Raw genomic sequence first — 21,293 nt, forward strand, 5'->3', positions numbered from 1 at the left:
TTATACATTTATCTGATTACTACTATTTTGATCATAAAATTGTATACATTTTTCTGGATTGTGTGTATTAGGTTTTAAAACAGACAACAGAATTCCTGAAAAAACACTTCATAGCTTACTATCATTATTATTCATAATAAATTAATAAATTGTTAAAGACTTTTATCGATTCAATTGATTAGATAGTCCTTTTGATTTTTAACATGTAATTAAACCATTCAAATGGAATGACAAAATTTAATTGAAAAACTCAGAATTTTGAAAAAAATAAATAAATAAATAAATAAAGATTTATAGGGCTCTAGGTGAACGAGACACTCAAAAAAAATAATTATCGACTCAAATTTTGAATGGTAGTGTGTATTCAAAGAACTCATTTTCAAAATACAAAACAGTCTTTTTGATATTTAAAAAAAAAAAAAGATATGACACTTGCTGAACTATTATTGAAAGCAGTGATATTTTGACTGTGTGTCTGTGATTATGGGGTGACTAGACAGTGTGTTGTGGTGACATTTCCACTAGATCTTTCTACATGAAAGCTCTCAGCTGCCATGACAACAGCTGTGGCAAAACAACCCACCACTGTGGACATACCAGCACGTACGTGTGTGTATTCGCATTTCATTCTGTTCCAGACCCATTTCATGCAACGTTTCACGTTACAGACATGAATGATATCTCAAATCGCACAGCTTGAAAATGAAAAAGCATTACTAGGGCAACCAGAACTAGGAATGACTACTAATGACCAAGCAGTACAGCAACTGGTAACATGCAGCAAAGCCACTGGCAGTATTCATGTGGTTTTAGCGATCAGATTTGCCAGGCCGACACTACAACAATGCAATACCCAATAGATTTGCACTGGATTTGAGCCATATCTAATGACTTGAAGGTGGGCACTTGGCTTGGCCCAGAAGGCAACTACCAAGCAACCACCCAGAATACCCTAGGATCATGTGGCACTTCAGAATCGATTGTTCATCCCAGCATAGATCAGCATTAGTCACTCTAAAGAGACGTGAAGAACATGTAAAATCCAGTTCTGAGCTCTGACTCAATAACACATTTATGAATCATGGGCTGTCAGGATAACATGAGTCATCTGACACCCTGAGCTGTAACAAGCCATTAGACACAGACGTGCTGGTTCACACCTGTCAGACGGCTGCAGGTATGCCGTAAATGGCATATACAGCCCACAATAGAGTATGTGAGAGAGTCTCTTCCCCTCCCTGAGCTTTCAGTTCCACTCGCTTGGTTTCATGAGTGTCATCCAGTATGACAGCTCTTACATAAAGAGAGGGAGATCTCTCCTCTGTCCACTTTGACTTGAGTGTCCTTTCAAAACTCCCACTGCCTCTGTCTCACCCAAACATGCTCAAATCCTCATGTAAATATCCTCAATCGCTCAACCGTCACATCTAGGTCAGCTCCATTACTAATTAATCACTGTTGCACAATGGCTTCCACCTACACAGAGAGAGAGAGAGTTCTGCCTGCAAGCCCCATATTGTCATGGCTGCTAAAAATACACAAAAGCTTTAGGGGGAAGTCATAACAACTCTGGATGGGGAGCGTGATCACACTGACCTTAGAGCACAACTCACACAGGCTTGCTCTGAGGGTGTAATCATTCTGCCCTTTACATCATGCCACAAGCAGGAGGTGTGATCACAGTGACCTTAATCCTGCTGCACAAACACAAACTCAGATGCACATTAAGGGGTAGGGCTGTGCGATTAATCAATTGATTTTCGATCTTGGCTTCCAACGATTATGAAAACAAGATTATCAAGCTAAACCGATTATTGTGGCGCTGCCACATTGCGGTGCACTTTTGTTCCTCCTTAAGCCAAACCTAACATCCAAATCAGCCAAATAAGTGAGTGTTGTAAAATGCAGTCTACTGTTGCTAAACTGCGGGATGTGCCTGATAATAAACAGTGTCATTAAAAGAGCATTAAGCCGCGAAAGAGACACTGTTCCTTAGTCTGCGCAGTCAGAGACGGAGCGGAACGCACATAAAAGCAAAGTATACTGTGGGCTTCGGATTTGGCCTACATACAAAAAAGTCAAAATGCCATTTTGGTAAGTATCCTCATCGTAAACCTAGTTGGTTGTGTCTTAAATGAATGTAACAGCTGAGAAAGAATGCATGTGTAATGGTATCAGTGTACTGGATCAGCGCATTATGTCTTAAAGTGACAGCAGCCTAATATTCCTCCTGTCTGTGTTTTTAATGTTAATCAAACAACAAAAGTCAAGAAGTCACTCACTGCTCTTAACTGAATAGCTTTTGTAACTTTAATAATGATTAATCTTTATTTAATTTATACAGTGAAGATTATATGCAATGTTGTTTTACATTTGATTACTGTCACAACAAATAGTGTTTGAGGCTGTGTGCTTATAACTAGGGATGCACTGGGCCTGATACCAAGCTCATGTACTTGTACTCGTACTCGTAAAAATACCCCCGATACCAAAGACCGATACCTCACGTGACGTAACTGACAGAATTTTCCGTGCACAGAGACACCGGCGGCAGTAGCAGAAACAATGTCATCCTCAGAGGTGTGAAAATACTTAAAAATTAATGATGACAACACACACATTGCGAACTGCATGCTTTCAATCACAATTCGTTATCGATTAGTGAAGGCGGGATAGGCGGAATCGCGCTGAATGACACAGACCAGAAGCGCTCGCGCTCTCTCTCTCTCTATCTCTTTCTTGCGGGCGATCCCAGTTCTCTCAGACAGCGCACGATCAGTTCTCCTCGCGCCTGAATGGTCACATTCACACATAGCTGTCAAAATGTCCATCGTGCGGAGTATCTCACATCAATACAGTCGGTTATGGCTTAAGTGGACGTAAACATTTGGGTGAAAACAGGATGTGTGTCAGTATCCATGGGTTCGGTCTTAAAGGGACTGTAGCCTATATTTGTCATTAATGTTAATAAAACAAAATATGTTAAATAAATGTATACATGGTAAATAAACCTACTGTATCTGAAAAACAAGTTTATTTAATTTGTATATCTATATTATTTGTTGTATTGTTTGTAAATTTATTTTTATATAACAACAATTTATATATATATATATATATATATATATATATATATATATATATATATATATATATATATATGTAATTATGCCCTTTGAAGGTTATTGGACACTGTGAAATTTTTGTTCTTTAAGTTTGTGATAAGCACATAAAAATTATTACTTTTTTCATTAGAGTAATAATAAAGAAGCTGTCCTACATTCATTAGTCTCACTGTGTTGTGCTTGGAAAACTGCAACATCACCAAAAAAAAAAAAAAAGAGAGAGAGAGAGAGAGAAATTAATAAATGTATAGGCATCGGTATCGGCAAGTACTAGAAAAAAAAAGTATTGGTACTCGTACTTGGTCCTCGTACTTGGTAAATGGTATCGGTGCATCCCTACTTGTAACTATTATGATAATCTGCATTTTTCAAAAATATTGTATTCAAATATTTGGGCTCATAAAAAACTAATCTTCGAATACTTGTTTATTTAAATGACGTTTAACGAGAAAGAAGTAATTTTTTTTATTCATCAAGTTGTCGTCACCATTCCTGAACAAGCTTACGATTAGGCAATATACACAACAAGCTTGCATTATATCTTAAGGTTTTCTTTTAGTTGAAAACAAAACAGAACAAAAGCATTTAAGCTCAAGCGTGAACGAAAAAAAAAAAAAAAAAACACTAATAAAGCAGACTGCGACAAAGATCGTACAGAACGTACATATACTCGAGTCAGCATATGGTTATCATTTTTATATTGTTTCACATATTCATGTTGAGAAAAACAATAATACCTATGCTCGGGTGAGAAAATGCGCTCCACTGACAGACACAAAGATAACAGTGTGCTAAGCAAAGTTTTATACAGCGCTTTGTGTTTTCTGTTCTTAAACCTGTCTCCCTCGACAAAACTTAAAGGAAGCATATGCCTCGAGATCATTTCCTCAGAGCCTTGGGGTACAGCTGCTCTTACCTGCAGTCGTGAATGTAGTGATGGACAGCTGTCTTTCCTCATTTGATTGGTGTTTGGATTTCATGTGATTTCTCATAGTAGTGGTGATATTATGATAACAATTTCATTAATTCATTTGATCAAAAGTAATTCCATTTTGTAAGATCATTTAATGAGAATTTTCATTTAAGTAATTCCAAACTTCGTGAGGCAGATGACGACATTATGTGATCAAATACAATCATCTTGTTAACACACTCCACAGTGCCACCCAGTGCATTTAATTATAACTGAGAGTTTTAGTTTGTGTGCTTGGGATTTATCATGGATTCACTGCATTTACGGCCAATAATTTCGAATAATAATTAGATCGAATATTCGTGCACATCCCTACTGCAAGCAGCACAAAAAAAGTGCCACACAACCAGACAACTGTCATTTTCCCAGAAGAGAAAGACTGTCTTTCCACTTTGTAGTTGAAATCACCCTTACTTACAGCTTCTACAAAAGCATATTTTAACATTTAAGATTTGTAAGACTTGCTAAAATCAATTTTTCTTTGGAGATTTGAATGATTTTCGCTTCTGGTGCTCAACTACTGTGGTGGTCTATTAAGCACAGAGCTTAATAAATAGAATACAAAAATATTTTTGTGTTCTTCTGTCAAGAATATACCGACAATCGGCTATACTGTCCACAAGATGAGACTGTTCCCATAGCTAAGATTATACCGCAAATGCTTTAAAACTTTTGCTAACAGCATCATGCCTCTTCCCGCACAATTTGACTCATCTCCTGGGTCTTGTTGTTCCTGTGAGGAAGAGAATAGTGCGAGTCTCTCAAGCTGTCAATAAACACTCTCAGTATTGGCTATGTGATGCACACTTGGCAAAACCTGATACAGTCTGGTGACACCTACAGTTGTAAAGCACCAAAAATGAATCTCACATGGTGTGAGGCAGCAGTATGTTGTAATAGAGAGGCTGCATATACTCCACCTACACACACACCCTTCACAGAGCCCCTGACCTAGAAAAGAGAGTTCCTAAGAAGTTGCAGAGTTATTCCAAACATCTGCCTGTGCCGTTTACCGTTACACCACATATACATTCATTCCCTCACAACCTAACAAATAAAGCCACAGCTGCAAAGTCAGAGGTTCTGCTATTACTGACATAACTTTCTAAGATGCAGTCTTTTAGATACACACAACCAAAAAGTATCTAGACACATATGCCTGTTTTAACAGGCTTGTGTGGTGGTAAATGGCAGTGCTGACCGGGTGATAAAAACTCAGGCCAACGGAAAAAGACAGGCTGATTTACGAGGCCAATAAATATGGAGTAAGTGATAATCTGCTAAACAGACTTATTATCACTGTTCTCTACAGTCAAATTAATCCATGTACAGTATGTAGCATCCTTTCTAGCCTAATCCCACAATAATCACAACGCACAAGCCTGAGGATTCAGAGCCAGAATATTAACTTTAAAGCTTCTTATTAGGAGTAAATCAAAATTCTCTTATGCATCGCGATTCTGAGTTTAGTTTAATTTAGTTTTTTCTCGCATGTGTGCGATGACACTTGGGTGTGCTACAGACAGCCAGATTTTGCTTGCTGCCAATCACACAAACGCACACAAAACCTCTGCATAAGTATATAAATTTGCATATGGTTTCATGGTTGAAGCGAAATACAAAGACAATGTCTTTACTGTCCCCTTTGATCAATTTAATGCATCACTGAAGTTTTGTTTTTTCAAAGGAAAAACATCTTACTGACCCCAAACTTTTGTAGTAGTGTAGTAATAGTAGTGTGGATTTGAGACAAAAAGTCCCCCTGTAGTCGATAATTTTATCCCTTAAAACTCATCTTTGATCACCAAAATGACATATTTAAACGTTTTTTCCTGTGAAAAAAAAAATCTTCATGCCTTAAAATAGCTTGAATGTAACTCTACACCCTTGCCTCATTTACGCAGATCAATGAATATGCTAATTAGCCCTGTCTCCACTCACTCACGCCATCCACTTGGTCAACTTACTGAAGTAAACACTGCACAATGGTATCACTCTTTAGAACATTGGACACATAACGATAATTAATATGATTAATATGAGTTGGACAGCTGCCTTCTAACAATCAGTATCTTTACACTTTGAACAACTCAGAACGTTGGTGGAGAAAGGCATATAGTTCATCATAACATCGTAATATGCATCATATACACGCCATATTGCTAAATCTACACGATTTTTCATATCAACAGAAAAATATACCGTGATAACCTGCCTTCTCTCGAGACTCCCCTGCTAGTTCGCTGTTAATGATATGCTGTAACGCCCACCAGCACGTTGACATGATTGGTTACATGGTAGTTTGTAACGTAAGAAACACCAGCTATTTCGAACCGCAGGTTGAGACTGTCTTTTTTTTCACTGCAGTTTTAAATAGAAAATACTCAGCAATGGTGTTGACATGAATTTGCACATGGTTTGTCTTAAAACATATTAAAAACACCACATAGACATATAAACAACATTAACCCCACAGGGGGTCTTTAAAATTTTTTAGTTGTTGCGGACTGTAATTGTCACTTCACTGGCATCTTGATTCCAGCAAAAGTTTGGACGTATCCAGTAATTAGCAATAGTTACTAATATGGCATATGTGTGGGTATTAACATCAATCTGGAAATCAGATTTGCTGACCTTTGCCATTTCCTCAGCTGCACCCACAGTGAGGGGCTGACGGTGGGCCGAGTGACGAATAAGAGACTCCGTCCCGATTTCCAAGCGAGGACGCTTCATCTCAGAGTACTCCACTTCTGATTGGCTGTTGGGATCCTGCAGGTAAATGTGTTCATATCGGATGTGGGGCTCTTGACCTCTGTAGAGGGAGAAAAGAGCAGAAGGAGAAGTGAATTATGGGTAAGATACACACATTAGCCAAATTCCAAAAGAATGTCAGGATGAAAAGGTTAACAAAGCAGATTCATCTTTTTACACACACTAAAGTTGACATTTAACAGCAGTTACATCATCAGAACACAGCAGACCTCAGATGGGTGAATATGATTCCAGTAATACAAGACACTTCCACTTTATATTCATAAGGAGGGCAAGATTTCATTTTATCCATTGGGAATTAATTGGATCATGAAAAAGAGGGCTAAATGTGTTACTTACATCAATTAGCAATTATACACTGCATTATTGACAAGATTTTAGAAAGACTGCATTACCTATAACAGTTGATTTTAGGGGTGGGCGATATGACCAAAATCTTATTTCAAGGTATGAGAAATTTTATTTCACTATATCGATATCTCAGTACAGCTATTTTTATTTTTATTTTGTTATTAAAAATAAGAACAAAGAAGCAAATTACAAAACACGTTTTTCAGCTACAGTAGGTTTATTTAACATGAAGTAAGTAATACTACAGAAATTGAATAATCAGTATAACTAAAACACTGCATAGTCTTCACTGTATGAATAAAATATTCTTATTAAGGATACAATGATTCAGTCAAAAGTAAGTGATTTTCTCTTGGTCTTTTGTTGTTTGATTAACATTAATGAGACGGACAGAATGACCGGATTCAATATACTGACACACATCCGGTTTTCACCCAACTGTTTATGTTAATTTGAGACATAATCGACTATGTTTACTTGAATACTGATGGGCATTTGACATTTTTGTGCGTCTATCTGACCATTCAAGTGCAATAAGAACTGAATTCACGATCGTATGCTGTCTGAGAGAGGCAGCTTTCTGTGCGCGCGCTTCAGGTGTGTCAGTCAGCGAGAGCACCAACCGCATTGAGTTCTTTTTCACAGTTTATTGTGCTTAACTAATTACTCTCAACATCAAGCACCTACTTCTACTTATTATTCTCATTTATGCATGTCTCTTTATCACTCTTACGTACATATAACTTTAAGTAGTACTGTGCTATGCAGATATTTTTACATACCGCAAAATAAACTATAAAGTAAAATTTTGAACAATAGACAATTTATACTGTTGTAAGGATATATACTGTCATACTGCCCAGCCCTAGTTGACTTTAAACAATACTCATGATACATTTATTCAAACAATTGAGGGAAAATAAGCATTGTCCAATAAAATCTACAAAAAAAAAACAATACAATGTCCTGTATGACCCATAGACATACTACCTTAACACCAGCGCTACACATCCATTAGGGATGGGTCCAATGAAACAACCAGTAACACAAGAGCAGTCAGAACAGGTCATGATCTCTGCAATTATTTCACAAATCATCGGCTAAGTACAGGCCGCCCGGACCAAAGATGAGCATAACCATGGCAATGTTTGAGTGCTGGAGGCAACAGTGCTTTGCGGTGCTTGGTACAGGAGTGAGCCTTTTTACACATGAGTGCGAGGAGTGAACAGACCTTGATGGTGGTGGACTAAGTGTGCGATATAAGAGGAAAAGAGAGGTGCTTGACCCTCACACAAATACATTATTCACATCAATCACACATACACTATGTCTCTTGTTCTCGATGTCAACCAAACATCTGTCCTTCCTGTGTTATATCGGATTCTACAAAGCAGCAACTTATTTGAGTGTGATTTGATGCCAATGCTTCATCACAGACTAAATTTTGTCTGTGGCTGTACGATTTTTATTATCATAGCAAACCTCAGATAATAATTGAGGTTTGCTATGCTTGTTCTTAGGGTTGCACAATTTGGCCCAACATTTTGTGATTATATAATTTGATTATAAAAAGATTATTATTATTAAAAATAAAACAAGACTCTTCTATTGCAATATTTCAATCTCAAAAAAAAATAAAATAAAAAAAAATTAAAAAAAACAGTAATAATTTACTAGCACCCCACTGAGAGAACAGTACAATTGTAAAATTACATTAATGTAATTTATGGCTAGCTTAATTTCTTCTTTTTTAAACATTAAACCATCAAGCATTATATTTTGCAGGGAGCAGAGCTTTTGTCTCATTGTTTTGAAATATCTTGCATTCCCAAATGCACGTTATAATTGAGCCAAACTTTTTATTATGCTTTATTTTGATTAATCGTGCAGCCCTACATGTACGTGTTTTGATTGAGGCCTGAATGGTGTGAGCTGCTGTACTTTGTGTGATCAGGTGGTTCACAGGCCTTCCTGTAGCTCAGACTGATCAAGAGCAAACACATATACACACACATGAACTCAATAACCCTGAACGGCAATAGTATACATCACACTGAAACCACATGTACACACACACCGTTTCAAAAGACTTTCCCTTCCTGTGCCAAAACCAGAGATCAAACACATATGAACACACTCAATACCCCTACATCTTCACATCCCCATTAGTTTCCCCACATACTGCAGACGGCGTCTGTTTTACATTTGTAAAATATGTCCTATATAAACAATATCCTGCACATACTTTGCATTTAAATACAGTAAAAAACAATTAGAGATGAAATCAGGTCATTAAGATTCTTAAGACAAACTAGACAACATTGCTGAGGTTTAAAACTATAGCGCTTGTGTATAAATGGGTGTGTCTAAATGAGTGGATTGTACACCATTGAGAACAAGAATGGGTGTAACCCTCGTATCAATTACATGGTCTACCCAGCTTAAATAAACAGTACACACAGACTCCAGCACAGAGAGTGATTAATGCAAACAAACGCTGACGTAAATGCATGTGTGCTGGTACCACACCACACAGACAATGAAACAGAGCAGGAACATTATAATGATATGTGAATACTACAGGCAAATCAAAACGCTTTCAGAGCATTTGAAGTCAGGAGAGAAAAAGAGGAAAAGACATCAGACAATGTTCCTTATTATATAATCACACATAACTGCTCAATCTTGGCCTGCAATCAGTCAAACAGTTCAAAGAATCAGAGTCACATTGGAATTGGTTTTGACTGAACTTGCACTGGCGTGTGAATAACCATTATTACATCAAATTATTGAATATATATATATAAACATAAATATATATATATATATATATATATATATATATATATATAAAAATTAAAAAAAATGACAGCAAATAAGATGTAACTAACCAAGCAGGGCCTGTTATCAGATGATATTTGACCATTATCATTGGTCTAGCCCATGGACCCACCTAGACAAGTATAATCTATCTCAAGACCCTCCAAAATATTTCAAATGAAATTATTTACAGACATTAGAGTGTATATGAAATAGGTCCATAAAAAAAACTGAAATATGCTCACTCCGGTCCGGATGTGTAATCCACACTGCGAGTATTGTTAAACTTATCGCAGAGATCAGTGCAGAAAACGCTCTCATGCCCATTCCATGTGTGTATATATGAAATGCTTTTTACAGACATATTTTCTTTGTGTGTTGTTAGGTAGCCAAATGCAAACAACGCACTCTTACAACCATGTCTCTGAAAGACAACAGTGCTGAGTTGAACAGACGACAGAGATGAATGAACACACCTGAAACAGCTTTTCATGACATTTGAATTCTCTCGTGTAATGCAATATCATGCAGAAATCAGTGCAGTAATAAGAGTGAACGAGTTTCTTCTCATTAATAATGCACACTGAGCCACTTTATAATGAGTCACTCTGAGACCCGCTTCATTTTAAAACACGCAGCTCATATATTTATGTAATAAAATCGCAGCCTTTGCGATTCAAAAATTGCACTAAGCAATATCGTGATTTCTATTTAATGTTGGTATATCGTGCAGCCCTAGACTAAACTGTTTGTGTGTGTCATTCGTAAATTCAGCTGTAGCCAAGTGACTGTGCGGCCGTGTGTGTGTGTGTGTGTGTGTGTGTGTGTGTGTGTGTATGTGTGTGTATATGACTCAGTGGATTAAAGGGTTAGTTCGCCCAAAAATTTCTGTCATTAATTACTCACCCTCATGTCGTTCTACACCCGTAAGACCTTCGTTCATCTTCGGAACACAAATTAAGATATTTTGATGAAATCTGAGAGGTTTATTTTTTATCCTCCATTGAAAGCAATGAAAGTACCACATTCAATGTCCAGAAAAATAGTAAAAACATCGTTAAAATAGTCAACGTGACTACAGTGGTTCAACCTTAATGTTATGAAGCAATGAGAATACTTTGTGCTCAAAAACAAAAAAAATAACTTTATTCAACAAATTCGTCTCTCCCCTGTCATTCTGCTACGCTATTTTCGTTGCAGCGCTTCCAGGTTCTACGTCGAACAGCGGCTCAGTATTGGCCGACGCCTGTACACGTGAGCAGCACGAGGAATGCGTGTGATGCTGACGCAGGAGCCGGCCAATAATGAGCTGGCATTCTGACGTAAACACGGAAACGCAGCACTGCGCCAACTGCTTAACAGACTGACAGAGAAGAGGAAAAAGAGTTTAATAAAGTCGTTATTTTTATTGTTTTTGCGCATAAAAAGTATTTCCCATTGCTTCATAACATTAAGGTTGAACCACTGTAGTCACGTTGACAATTTTAACGATGTTTTTACTACTTTTTTGGACATTGAACGTGGTCATTTCTTTGCTTTCAATGAAGAATAAAAAAACCTCGGATTTCATTATGGGTTTGGAACGACATGAGGGTGAGTAATTAATGACAAATTTAATTTTTGGGTGAACTAACAATTATGGACAATGGACCTTTTCCCCTGCGAAATTTCACTAATGTGACTGCACCTAAAAAGCATTTGGGAACCACTAGATCCCAAAATAAAACGTTTAAGAGACATATGCTGTTTTTGCAGCCAAATTAAAGAATTTTAGATTTTGATCTAGATGATTTATTGAAAGAACACATGTAATTTATATCAGATGATGCAGACACACGAGAGAACTGTTTGAGTGTCTTTCACGAATCACAAACAGAAGAAAATATGACAGGATCACATCAAAGCCCTGATGTGTTTGTGTCTGGAGTTAAAGAGTGAGCAAAGGTAACATACATTAGCAAAACACAATCTGTGAAACAGTGTGTATAGGAAAAATACTGAAACACTATAACCAAAATCCCCCAATTTCAATAGGTGCTTGGCACTTACATAATCACATCACACTGCAGCTTTCATCCATGCTCTCACTCTCTTTCTGTGAGTGGGCAAGATAATCTGATCTGCAGGCAGGATTTGTCATACACAGAGTCACACACACACAACGAGAGAGAGAGCGCGACAGAGAGAGGTTTAACTGGCCCCTGACCTCATTCTGAATTGAGGACAGATCATGCATGCTGAGTGTTTGAGCTATTGTAGAGGAACTTTGCCCTTGTACTGCTGCCATGCTCTCTGTCTCTCCTCTTCTCCCTCTACTGCCATCATTCCATCTCTCAGTCTTTCGCTCACATACTTCCCAACCCTTTTCCTTTCCATCCATCTTGCTTTGATCTATCCCTTATCATCTCTCACTCTGCAGAGGATAAAAGGTGATTAGACCACAAAACACCTTTTCAATCCCTATCACTCATGTCATCACAAAACAACACAAAAGGCTTACGTCTTTAAAACACCAAAGGCAGACCAGAATTTACACAGCCAAAACTAGACCAAAATTAACAAGCATACAATTGATCCAACTGCAATCAATCCTTTTTCTTCATATTGTGCAGCCTGAAGAGCAGACATACAAATCTTACCCACACATAAACACTTTAGCATTCAAGTTAATCCATCCTACCAGCAGCTCTCGGTATCTCAGGGGGTGTTAGTCCATCTCCTGTGAGAACACTGTACCAGGCTCTGATTATACAGCTCAGCTCAAACACACACACCCCACACCACACCACTCCACATTCAGCATTCAGACTGAGAAGAAACACCGCTATTCCCAATACACTCACATATGTATTCAACACCGTGCTTCTTATATGGCAAAAAAGAATCACAGTATGCAGGACAGGAAAAACATGATATTTTTAACCTAGAGCACACACACTGATATCACTGCATTATAGTAAGGATAGTATGAACCGCACAATGGCAATAACAGCACTTAAACGAAGAGGTTGTGATCTCCTGGCCATTTACACTCTTGCTGACCGTAGTCGCAATGTTACAGAATTAGTGGGAGATCTTCTATTCCATATTGTGACATACATCTGTGTGAAACAGAACATCGAAAAAGAAAAAAGAAAAAAAATAGTAGGGCAGGGATTTGTTTTTATGCATCAGCTGTTGATTGGATGGAGAAAGATCTGAATGCCAACTTGGATTAAATGATTGGAGAAGCCTGGCATACATCACCAGATTGAAGTCTGTCGATAAGTAACCTTACAGTGTTGGAGGTAACGCATTACAAGTAACTTGAGTTACTTAATCAGATTACTTTTTCAAGTAACTAGTAAAGTAGACATGTGCCGATATTCGGTAATACGATATATCACGATAATGAATATGCACGATATTGTTATCATGGACACTTCAAAATACCATGAATAATTATTTATTATGAATTATTCAAATTGTTATAATACATTTTAAGAATACTTTCCCCATCACCCGTAGTTAATGTTTAATAACATTACTAAAATCAAAAGTTGTAACTATTATTTAATGGACCTGAGTTAAAACTAACAATGATCATTTGTATTTCTTAACTAACATTAACAAAAATATACCTTCTGTAACAAAGCTATTGCTCATTCTTAATTTTAGTTAATGCATTAACTTACGTTAAATAATGAGACCTTATTGTAAAGTGCTACCTGTTGTTCTTTATAATTCTTTTGCAGTTTAATCTGTTTGAAACATTTTTTTGTGTATTGCGTTATTGTATTTAAATGTTCAGAGTTCTTTTTGTTTAAGAAAAAGAGTTGTTAAACCTGAAATACTATGACAACACTTTTTTTGCAACTTATTTCAATATTGTGATAATACCGTATACTGTGATAAAAGCTTCAGCAATTATCGCAACATGAAAACTTGATACCGTCACATGCCTATAGTAAAGAAACGCATTACTTCTTTCAGCCTGAGGCTTATTCATTTCACTTTTGGTGTGAAAGGGCCAAAAATAGAACTTTTTTGTTGTTATTAAAAACAAACAAACAGGCAAGCCCAGCCCAGGTGAGAAAAAGTAACGCAAAAGTAATATAATGCATTACTTTCTATAAAAACTAACTAAGTAACGCAATTAGTTACTTTTTTTAGGGAGTAATGTAATATTGTAATGCATTATTTTTAAAAGTAACTTTCCCCAGCACTGTCCATTTAGAAAATAGGGTACATTTTCATTTCATGTTGCCTTTAAGTAAGTGAAAGGTTAAAAACTATTGATTAGAAATTTTTTTTATGGCAACACAGATGTAGACTAAATAAACAAACAACTAATATGGCTCCTTCCTTTGATATATAGGTACTGGTAAAGACACTAAAGGATTGCACAGGAGTACCACTTCAGAGACCACGCTAGAAGAAAATTCATCCCCTCATATCGAAGGTGACATTCTACAGTGTCATTGCATAAGCATTACATAAGAGCAGTAGACTGCTTCAGTCACCACCTTGAGCCAAGGAAGCAGAGTAAAACTGACATGGACAGTGACAAAACAGGACTTTATGTCCAGGACTAATAAATGCTTCCCTAAAGCAGCTTCTTGAACGAAAGTGAAAGTCTCCTCTATGTTGGTCATTGTGGTCACAGTCTTCTGCCACAATTTTGATTGTGGCACAATCACAAAAATAGATTGTGGGCAGAATGTGCAACTAGCTAGAAGGACATAAATGGACAGGACTAAATAGACAAGATCTCAGTGCTAGGCAACTGTGGCAGCCACAAAGTGTTTGTTTGTTTGTTTGTGTGTACCTTTCACTGCCTGGCTGAAATTCAGACAGAAGGGATGGTCTGCGGCGATGAGGCTGGGACAGGGATCCGTGGGGAAGATGGGAACCATAGTCCCGAGCGTGAGGGTGATAGTCCACCAGTCCACCGACATCCTAAAATAAACATGACACATTTCAAATACTCAGAAAATGAAATTGTATGAAGAATGTGCTGGCTGAAGTATAAGTTATATGATTCTATTCTATATTGAATGCAATGATTCCAGATTAAACCATGCTCCTTACGAGGTGAAAAAAAAGGGGGGAAAAAATCCCAGATCAGTGCTAAATACTGAGAACAATTATTCTAAGTCCTTGATACTCAACCCAAAGCTTACAGATATCATACAGCCCTTTAGTTGCAGCTGAAAGTCTTACTTTTTGCACGAAATTGCTCACGTCATATCAGTCATGCACCTACTCTGAAAACTAATCCATCAATTAGAATAAACTTATTAACTAATTAAGAGTCTCAAACTCTGAAGTGTTACACAGTTACTAGTTATATTGCTAGTTTAGGCTAAATTTTATCAAGACTAATATTAAGAATGACCAATTTTTTGGAGTCAAATGGTGTACGAAAACAACATCTGCTTTGTGTCAGATATATTCCAACATGAACAAAGGTTTGGATGAGGAAGTGTTTCACTTGGCTGGCTAGGGTTGAGTCCCACTGATCTATATCTTCAGTGTGGTTAATAAGAGCAAATGGTAATCTCTGCTGGATGAAGATGATGGCTGAGGGTCAAATCTCACATGATTAACAAGTCATATCCTATGCAAGATAATTATTACTTTTCCCAAGATAAGCCAAACCCCAGAGTCAATGTTCAGATCTGTATGTACGTCACAGGAGTGTGTGCATGCTTAGTAGTGTGTATAATAGCCACAGACACAGATTACTATTACATACTGTATAACAGTTAGTGTAACACTTTTTAGCTCATTCGTCAAAGTCACAGGTGACTTGTTAGTGATAAATAATGCAATTCTCATGTTTTTGTTTTGTAGCCAGTAAGTGCAGTACCGTATGGGCTCTCAGCTGCAGAGGAAGGGTGGCAGGACTGGGAAGGTGACGAGCGTCCACTGCCCTCCGACCCTGAGGCACTGACTGAGGGTGCGAGGACATGCTGACGATGCAACTTCCTCTACACTCTAAAAGTAGGTGTGGTCTTGTCACAAACGCTGTGCATCATGGGGTGTTGAGTCCTGGCAGTCACCGACCTGGAAGGAACAAGAGAGAAAACATTGTAGATTAATTGCTAATAATAATAATAATAAAAATAATAAAATGTATTGACACACAAACAATCTCCTAGGGATTAAAAAAAAAATCTAATTGCACCTAATTTAAGAAAACCCAGGAAGAACAACTGAGAGTTTGATCACGAGAGAGAGAGAGAGAGAGAGAGAGAGAGAGAGAGAGAGAGAGAGAGAGAGAGAGAGAGAGAGAGAGAGAGAGAGAGAGAGAGAGAGAGAGAGAGAGAGAGAGAGAGAGAACACCTGCTGCTGGCCGGATACATGTAGGCAAACTGTGTGAATGAATGGATCACTCTGTATCCCCCCTCTCATCTCTTCCTATCCTCATTAGGGCAGATGGTGTGCTGTGCTGCATGCTGAAACTCCTTTTTTCACAGGTACAACAAAAATACATAGTATGGCTAAACTAAGTTAACGTTCAAAGTCCCTTTACGGCAAGTCAGTTTAGCGACTATCTTGGTAACATCCCTGGCTAGCTATTTTCTATACAGCTCTACAACCTACTTGAATGAGGACAGACAAATCAAATTAAACAACGCCTGGATCATTTAATATTCATTTATTTTGTGAAATCAGGCAAAAGAGCTTACTGTAAAACATGCTTAACTCACACGACCATGAGCAGATTTACATGTTCTATTGAGATGGCTGAGAAAATATCAGCTGAACTAGAATAAAACTGCAGCAAAGAACTTTACATTTACCTCTATGTTTATATTAAAATGCATTTAATCTACCAGTTTCTTTGTGTTCTCAAAGCATCACTGAACTGTCAGACAAGAGAGACTGGAGGGCCAAGAACACACTGCAGTCTTAAAACTCTGACAGTGTCAATCAGAGGTGGTGTTTTCACAAGCCCAGTTTCCAAAAGGAGCTCATCAACACTGTTTTCACCACAGCGTGAACTGGAGACAAGAAAAGCAAAGCACCAGTTGTTGAGAGTGCCAACCCAGAATGGATGAATCCCAAACAAACCAGGCAATGCCCAAGAATTCAATGGACATGAATACAATGCTCATGCAAAAACGTCACAAGCAAGTGAGACCTAAAGGATGGGTTCACATAATGTTAAAGCAGTGACCTTACAAGAACCATCACAAACAGATGTTACCCACAGGGTTGCTTTGTAACAAGAAGCCAAGTAGTGTGGCTTGTTTTGTTCAAATACAGGCCTACTTGTGGTATGATGGTGTTACTACAGCTCAGAAAGCTGAAGTAAGCTACAGGTGAAATAGACCATTGGCCCTTTCGCTTGGGTTTCACTAAAGATGTCTTCAACAGGTGACAAGAATGGAGATGATATTAACCTAACAACATTAATATATAAAGTGTAATTCCAAATTTTATCTATTAAAAAAAGAGAGAGATTATAAATGTAAAAATAAAATGCATTTAACTACTGTGGTTATCAGTTAAATGTAACATTACTCTTTTGAAACTGCAACTGCAAATAAATTAACAGAATTAACTAGGGCTGTCACGATTTCTCGATTAGATTCGAGTACTCGATTTTTAAAAATCCTCGATTGCAATTTACCTGTGTTGAGTAACTGGCAAAATAGCGGAAGTGGCGCATTCCACGGACGAGAATCCATGAACCGCATTATTATTAGACCATTTTCTAAGGCTGCACGATGTATTAAAACCATTTAAAAAACATACTATAGCATAGTGCTATTGTAAATTCACAAAGGCAGCGATTCAATTAAATATATGCCGTATGGCAGTGCTATTTAACTGGCGGCCCACCAATCATCTAAATCCGGTCCGAGGGCACCCCAACCTCCCTCCTCTTTTCCTGGTAGTTTGGCTAAATTTGGTTAGATACGTGGCCGCAGTGGCGCCTGCAGCTGCACTGTTTGTACCACGCACGCTCCTCCGACTGACCTGAGAAACGTTTTCCGTGCTAATATTTCAGCAGTTATTATGTTATTATTATCCCGTATTTCTGTCGACTGAACCAGCGATACCAATCATTCACGAATTAATCATTCTTTTGTCTCGATTTTTTCTTTTCCGTGAATTGGCCAAACGCGCTTGCATAACGATCTGAAATTATTTGGATTCATTCGGACTGCTCTGTCACTGAATCATCTGAAGTGGTTTCTCGGTCAGTAACAACAAATACAGAACAAAGCGCGCTGTTTTCAGGTGTTTCACTAGTTTACGCAGCACGGCCCAGTGGATAACGGAACGAAAGCTTAAAGGAGCAGTGTTTATCCCCGGTCCCGGATACAATTATTAAACAGCGTTGAGACATCCAGTGAGAAGCATTTTAATTCGACACACACCTCTCAGTTACAAACCACAAATCACTCCATGATTAAACTAGTTTTAAATCGGATGAATCAGCCTCAACATTCTCAACAAGACTGATGAGGAAAACAGGAGAAATGTGCCATGAACAAAGTTAGAAGACTTTTAAATCCCAAAATCACCACCCTTACAAACATTTACCAAGTCAGAGGTCAGAGTTGCGACTGGGAAACTTCAGAATCCAATATGGCTGTTCAGTGCATCAACTATATTGAAAGAGTATATTATTTATTAGCACTTCAGTTGGTCTGTGTCTCAAACTCAGTGGTGCACACACACTACTATCCAACCTCTATTTCTGGACATAATACTTTACCATTATCTGTGCAAAATACTGCTTTTAATGCGTTTGTATACCAAAACAGCAAGGACAATAAAGGTTTGCCTGGTCGTGTCCATCTTTTTTTTCTGACCTGGGCACTGGAACATGGTCAACTCAGGTGTGACACCATTCACGGCTACAACATGCCTCCTCTGAGGTAACAGAAAGAGACAGCCCATGTGAAGCAACGTATCTTGGGAACCGTGGTGACATACAGATTTGTGGTGATCAGTCGTGGGTAAAAAGTTGATAGATCAGCTATAGAGATACCTCCAACCTATTTTACCACTGGGCGTCCAATAGAATGACATTTACAAACCATTTAATTCTATCAAGCTGTTCTAGTTAAAAGTTAAAGAATAGCCCTTCACACTCTGTGGCTTCAGATAAACTGGAGGTAGTGCTATCACACTAATAAATACAAATGCAAACAGACACACTTCTCTGAATGGGCTTTTCCCCCTGTGATTGCTGTGTGTCATTAGCCCTCCTGCTCAATAGACATACAAACCCACTGCCATCTCAAGGGGCCCCATGACCTCTCTCTCACAGACACACATTTGACAGACAGACAGTTGTGTGTCTACTCTAGGGCTGCACGATACTGAAAAAAACAGACATTGCGATATTTTGTTTTTCTGTGATATATATTGCGATATGAAAAAGATTCACCAGATGACTTGAATAGCTCTATTTAGAAAGAATTAATCATTCTAGGATGATTCGGGTGATTTTGTAGGTGAGTAAATACGCATAGAAAATAATGAACAAATTACAATAGAATAAAGACACAAAATAAATAAGTTGCGCTTTATATTTTTCAGGTAAGTCTAACAGTATTCAGGTACAGAAATTGAATAATCAAATGTAAAATAACACTGCATAGTATTCACTGTATAAATTAAATATAATTAATCTGTGTTAAAAAAGTAACAAAAGTAATTTTTCTCTTTGTCTTTTGTTTGATTAACATTCATGATGCAAAACACAGCAGGAATATTAGGTTGCTGTCACTTTAAGACCGAATGCATGGATGTTGTTACACATCCAGTTTTTTCTTTCTCAATTGTTTCGTTCACCTAAGCCATAAGTAACTGTGTTTAGGAGGATACTCGATGTTTACGTGCATTGACAATTTTTTTATTTTTTTTGCATGTCCGTTCAGGCACAAATAGACACGGAAGAGAACAGCATTCGGTGTTCAAGTGCATCTGTGTGCGTGTGCACAGAAAACACAGAAAACAGCTCAAATGATATAAAATCGCTTGGATGTTGTTAAAACTGTCAGGACCTAAAACACGTTCAAATGATAACCTTTCATCGTATGATGGACAAACTTTGCAATTAATCCGTGGTGTCTGGTCCATACGGATTAATGATCTCTATACTTAACATCCTGCAACGTGACTATCGCGGATGTGCACATCGCAATTTCGATGCTAAACCGATATATAATGCAGCCCTAGTCTACTCTGTACATTACAACTTAAAACAAGGTCCTTGAGTGTTGTCAAATTCTTTGACATTAAAACAAAGTCAGGTCCTCTGTTCTAAACCCCTGGAGCTCTTTTACTACACAAAGTGAGGCACACTACCGTCCCTCTTCCTTCCTGTCTGTCACTGAATGATTTACATGGAAAGAGCAGAACGCTTGGCCGTGCTTTACTGTGCTGGGTGTATGTGTGCTGGGGGAGGATATTCAATAGTCCAGGAATGTTTGGAGCTCTGAGGAGAAACAAAAAGTCTTTGTCATCCTGAAGGCACATTGTAGACTAACACATGAAGCCACATGCAGTGTCAAATCAATCACACATAACTCACAGAAAACACAAGTCTGATATGTGCTCCTTGTTTTTGCAATAAGATCACTTATGGGTTATCTGTTTTGCATGAGCTGTGATGCTGAAGATAATCAGTCTTCATTGTCACATAATCGTTCAGAAGTCATTCTAATATGCAGATTTTCTGCTCAAGAAACTTTTCTTATTATCAAAATTCTTGTGCTGAATATTTTTGTGGAAACAATGATACATTTTTTCCAGGATTTCCAGAAAGTTCAAAAGAACAGCATTTATTTGAAAGAGAAACTTTGCAAAGAATTTATACACAAACTTTCGCCCTTTGGATTTGGTACTTCTCTAGATGGAGGAACTTCTTTATTATTAACAATTCCTGTGGATCATAACCATCTCTTCATGACATTTTTGCACAGACGCCAAGCAAAAGTATTTAGCTGGTCATGACAGAAGATGCTAATTGACCCTTTGCCGGGAGTTTGATTGACAGGTGATCTAACCAATCATAATGCAGAATCCGCCATTTTGTCTGACAAAGCAGTCAGGGGAGTTACCCGATTAACGAAGGTGGACTTGAACTTGAAAAATGGTGTGTACTGACAACTTTCCACGTTTGAAACAACATTACTTCTGATGTTCATTCATGTTTATTTGATGCTATAAATTTACAAGTAGGAAGTGATGATCGGTTCACGAGCCGCTTGAACTGAGGCGCTACAGCGATCTGTCACAAC

The 21,293-nt window shown here is 37.8% G+C and overlaps 1 protein-coding gene across 5 annotated transcripts in view; it reads right to left on the bottom strand.

Annotated features, from left to right (window-relative positions):
• The window catches only part of ncor2 (nuclear receptor corepressor 2), a 108,824-nt gene that overhangs the window by 63,888 nt on the left and 23,643 nt on the right, over positions 1-21,293 (bottom strand). For all 5 annotated transcript variants that reach the window (XM_051904432.1, XM_051904429.1, XM_051904428.1 and 2 more), the window contains exons 2-4: positions 15,893-16,089; positions 14,849-14,979; positions 6,733-6,910 (exon numbers count right to left, since the gene is read on the bottom strand). In XM_051904432.1, the coding sequence (XP_051760392.1) occupies positions 6,733-6,910; positions 14,849-14,979; positions 15,893-15,994 (411 nt within the window). In that variant the 5' untranslated portion in view covers positions 15,995-16,089. The remainder of the gene's footprint in view (positions 1-6,732; positions 6,911-14,848; positions 14,980-15,892; positions 16,090-21,293) is intronic.

This window comes from Ctenopharyngodon idella, chromosome 8 (genome assembly GCF_019924925.1).
Source record: "Ctenopharyngodon idella isolate HZGC_01 chromosome 8, HZGC01, whole genome shotgun sequence".
Lineage (NCBI taxonomy): Eukaryota > Metazoa > Chordata > Actinopteri > Cypriniformes > Xenocyprididae > Ctenopharyngodon > Ctenopharyngodon idella.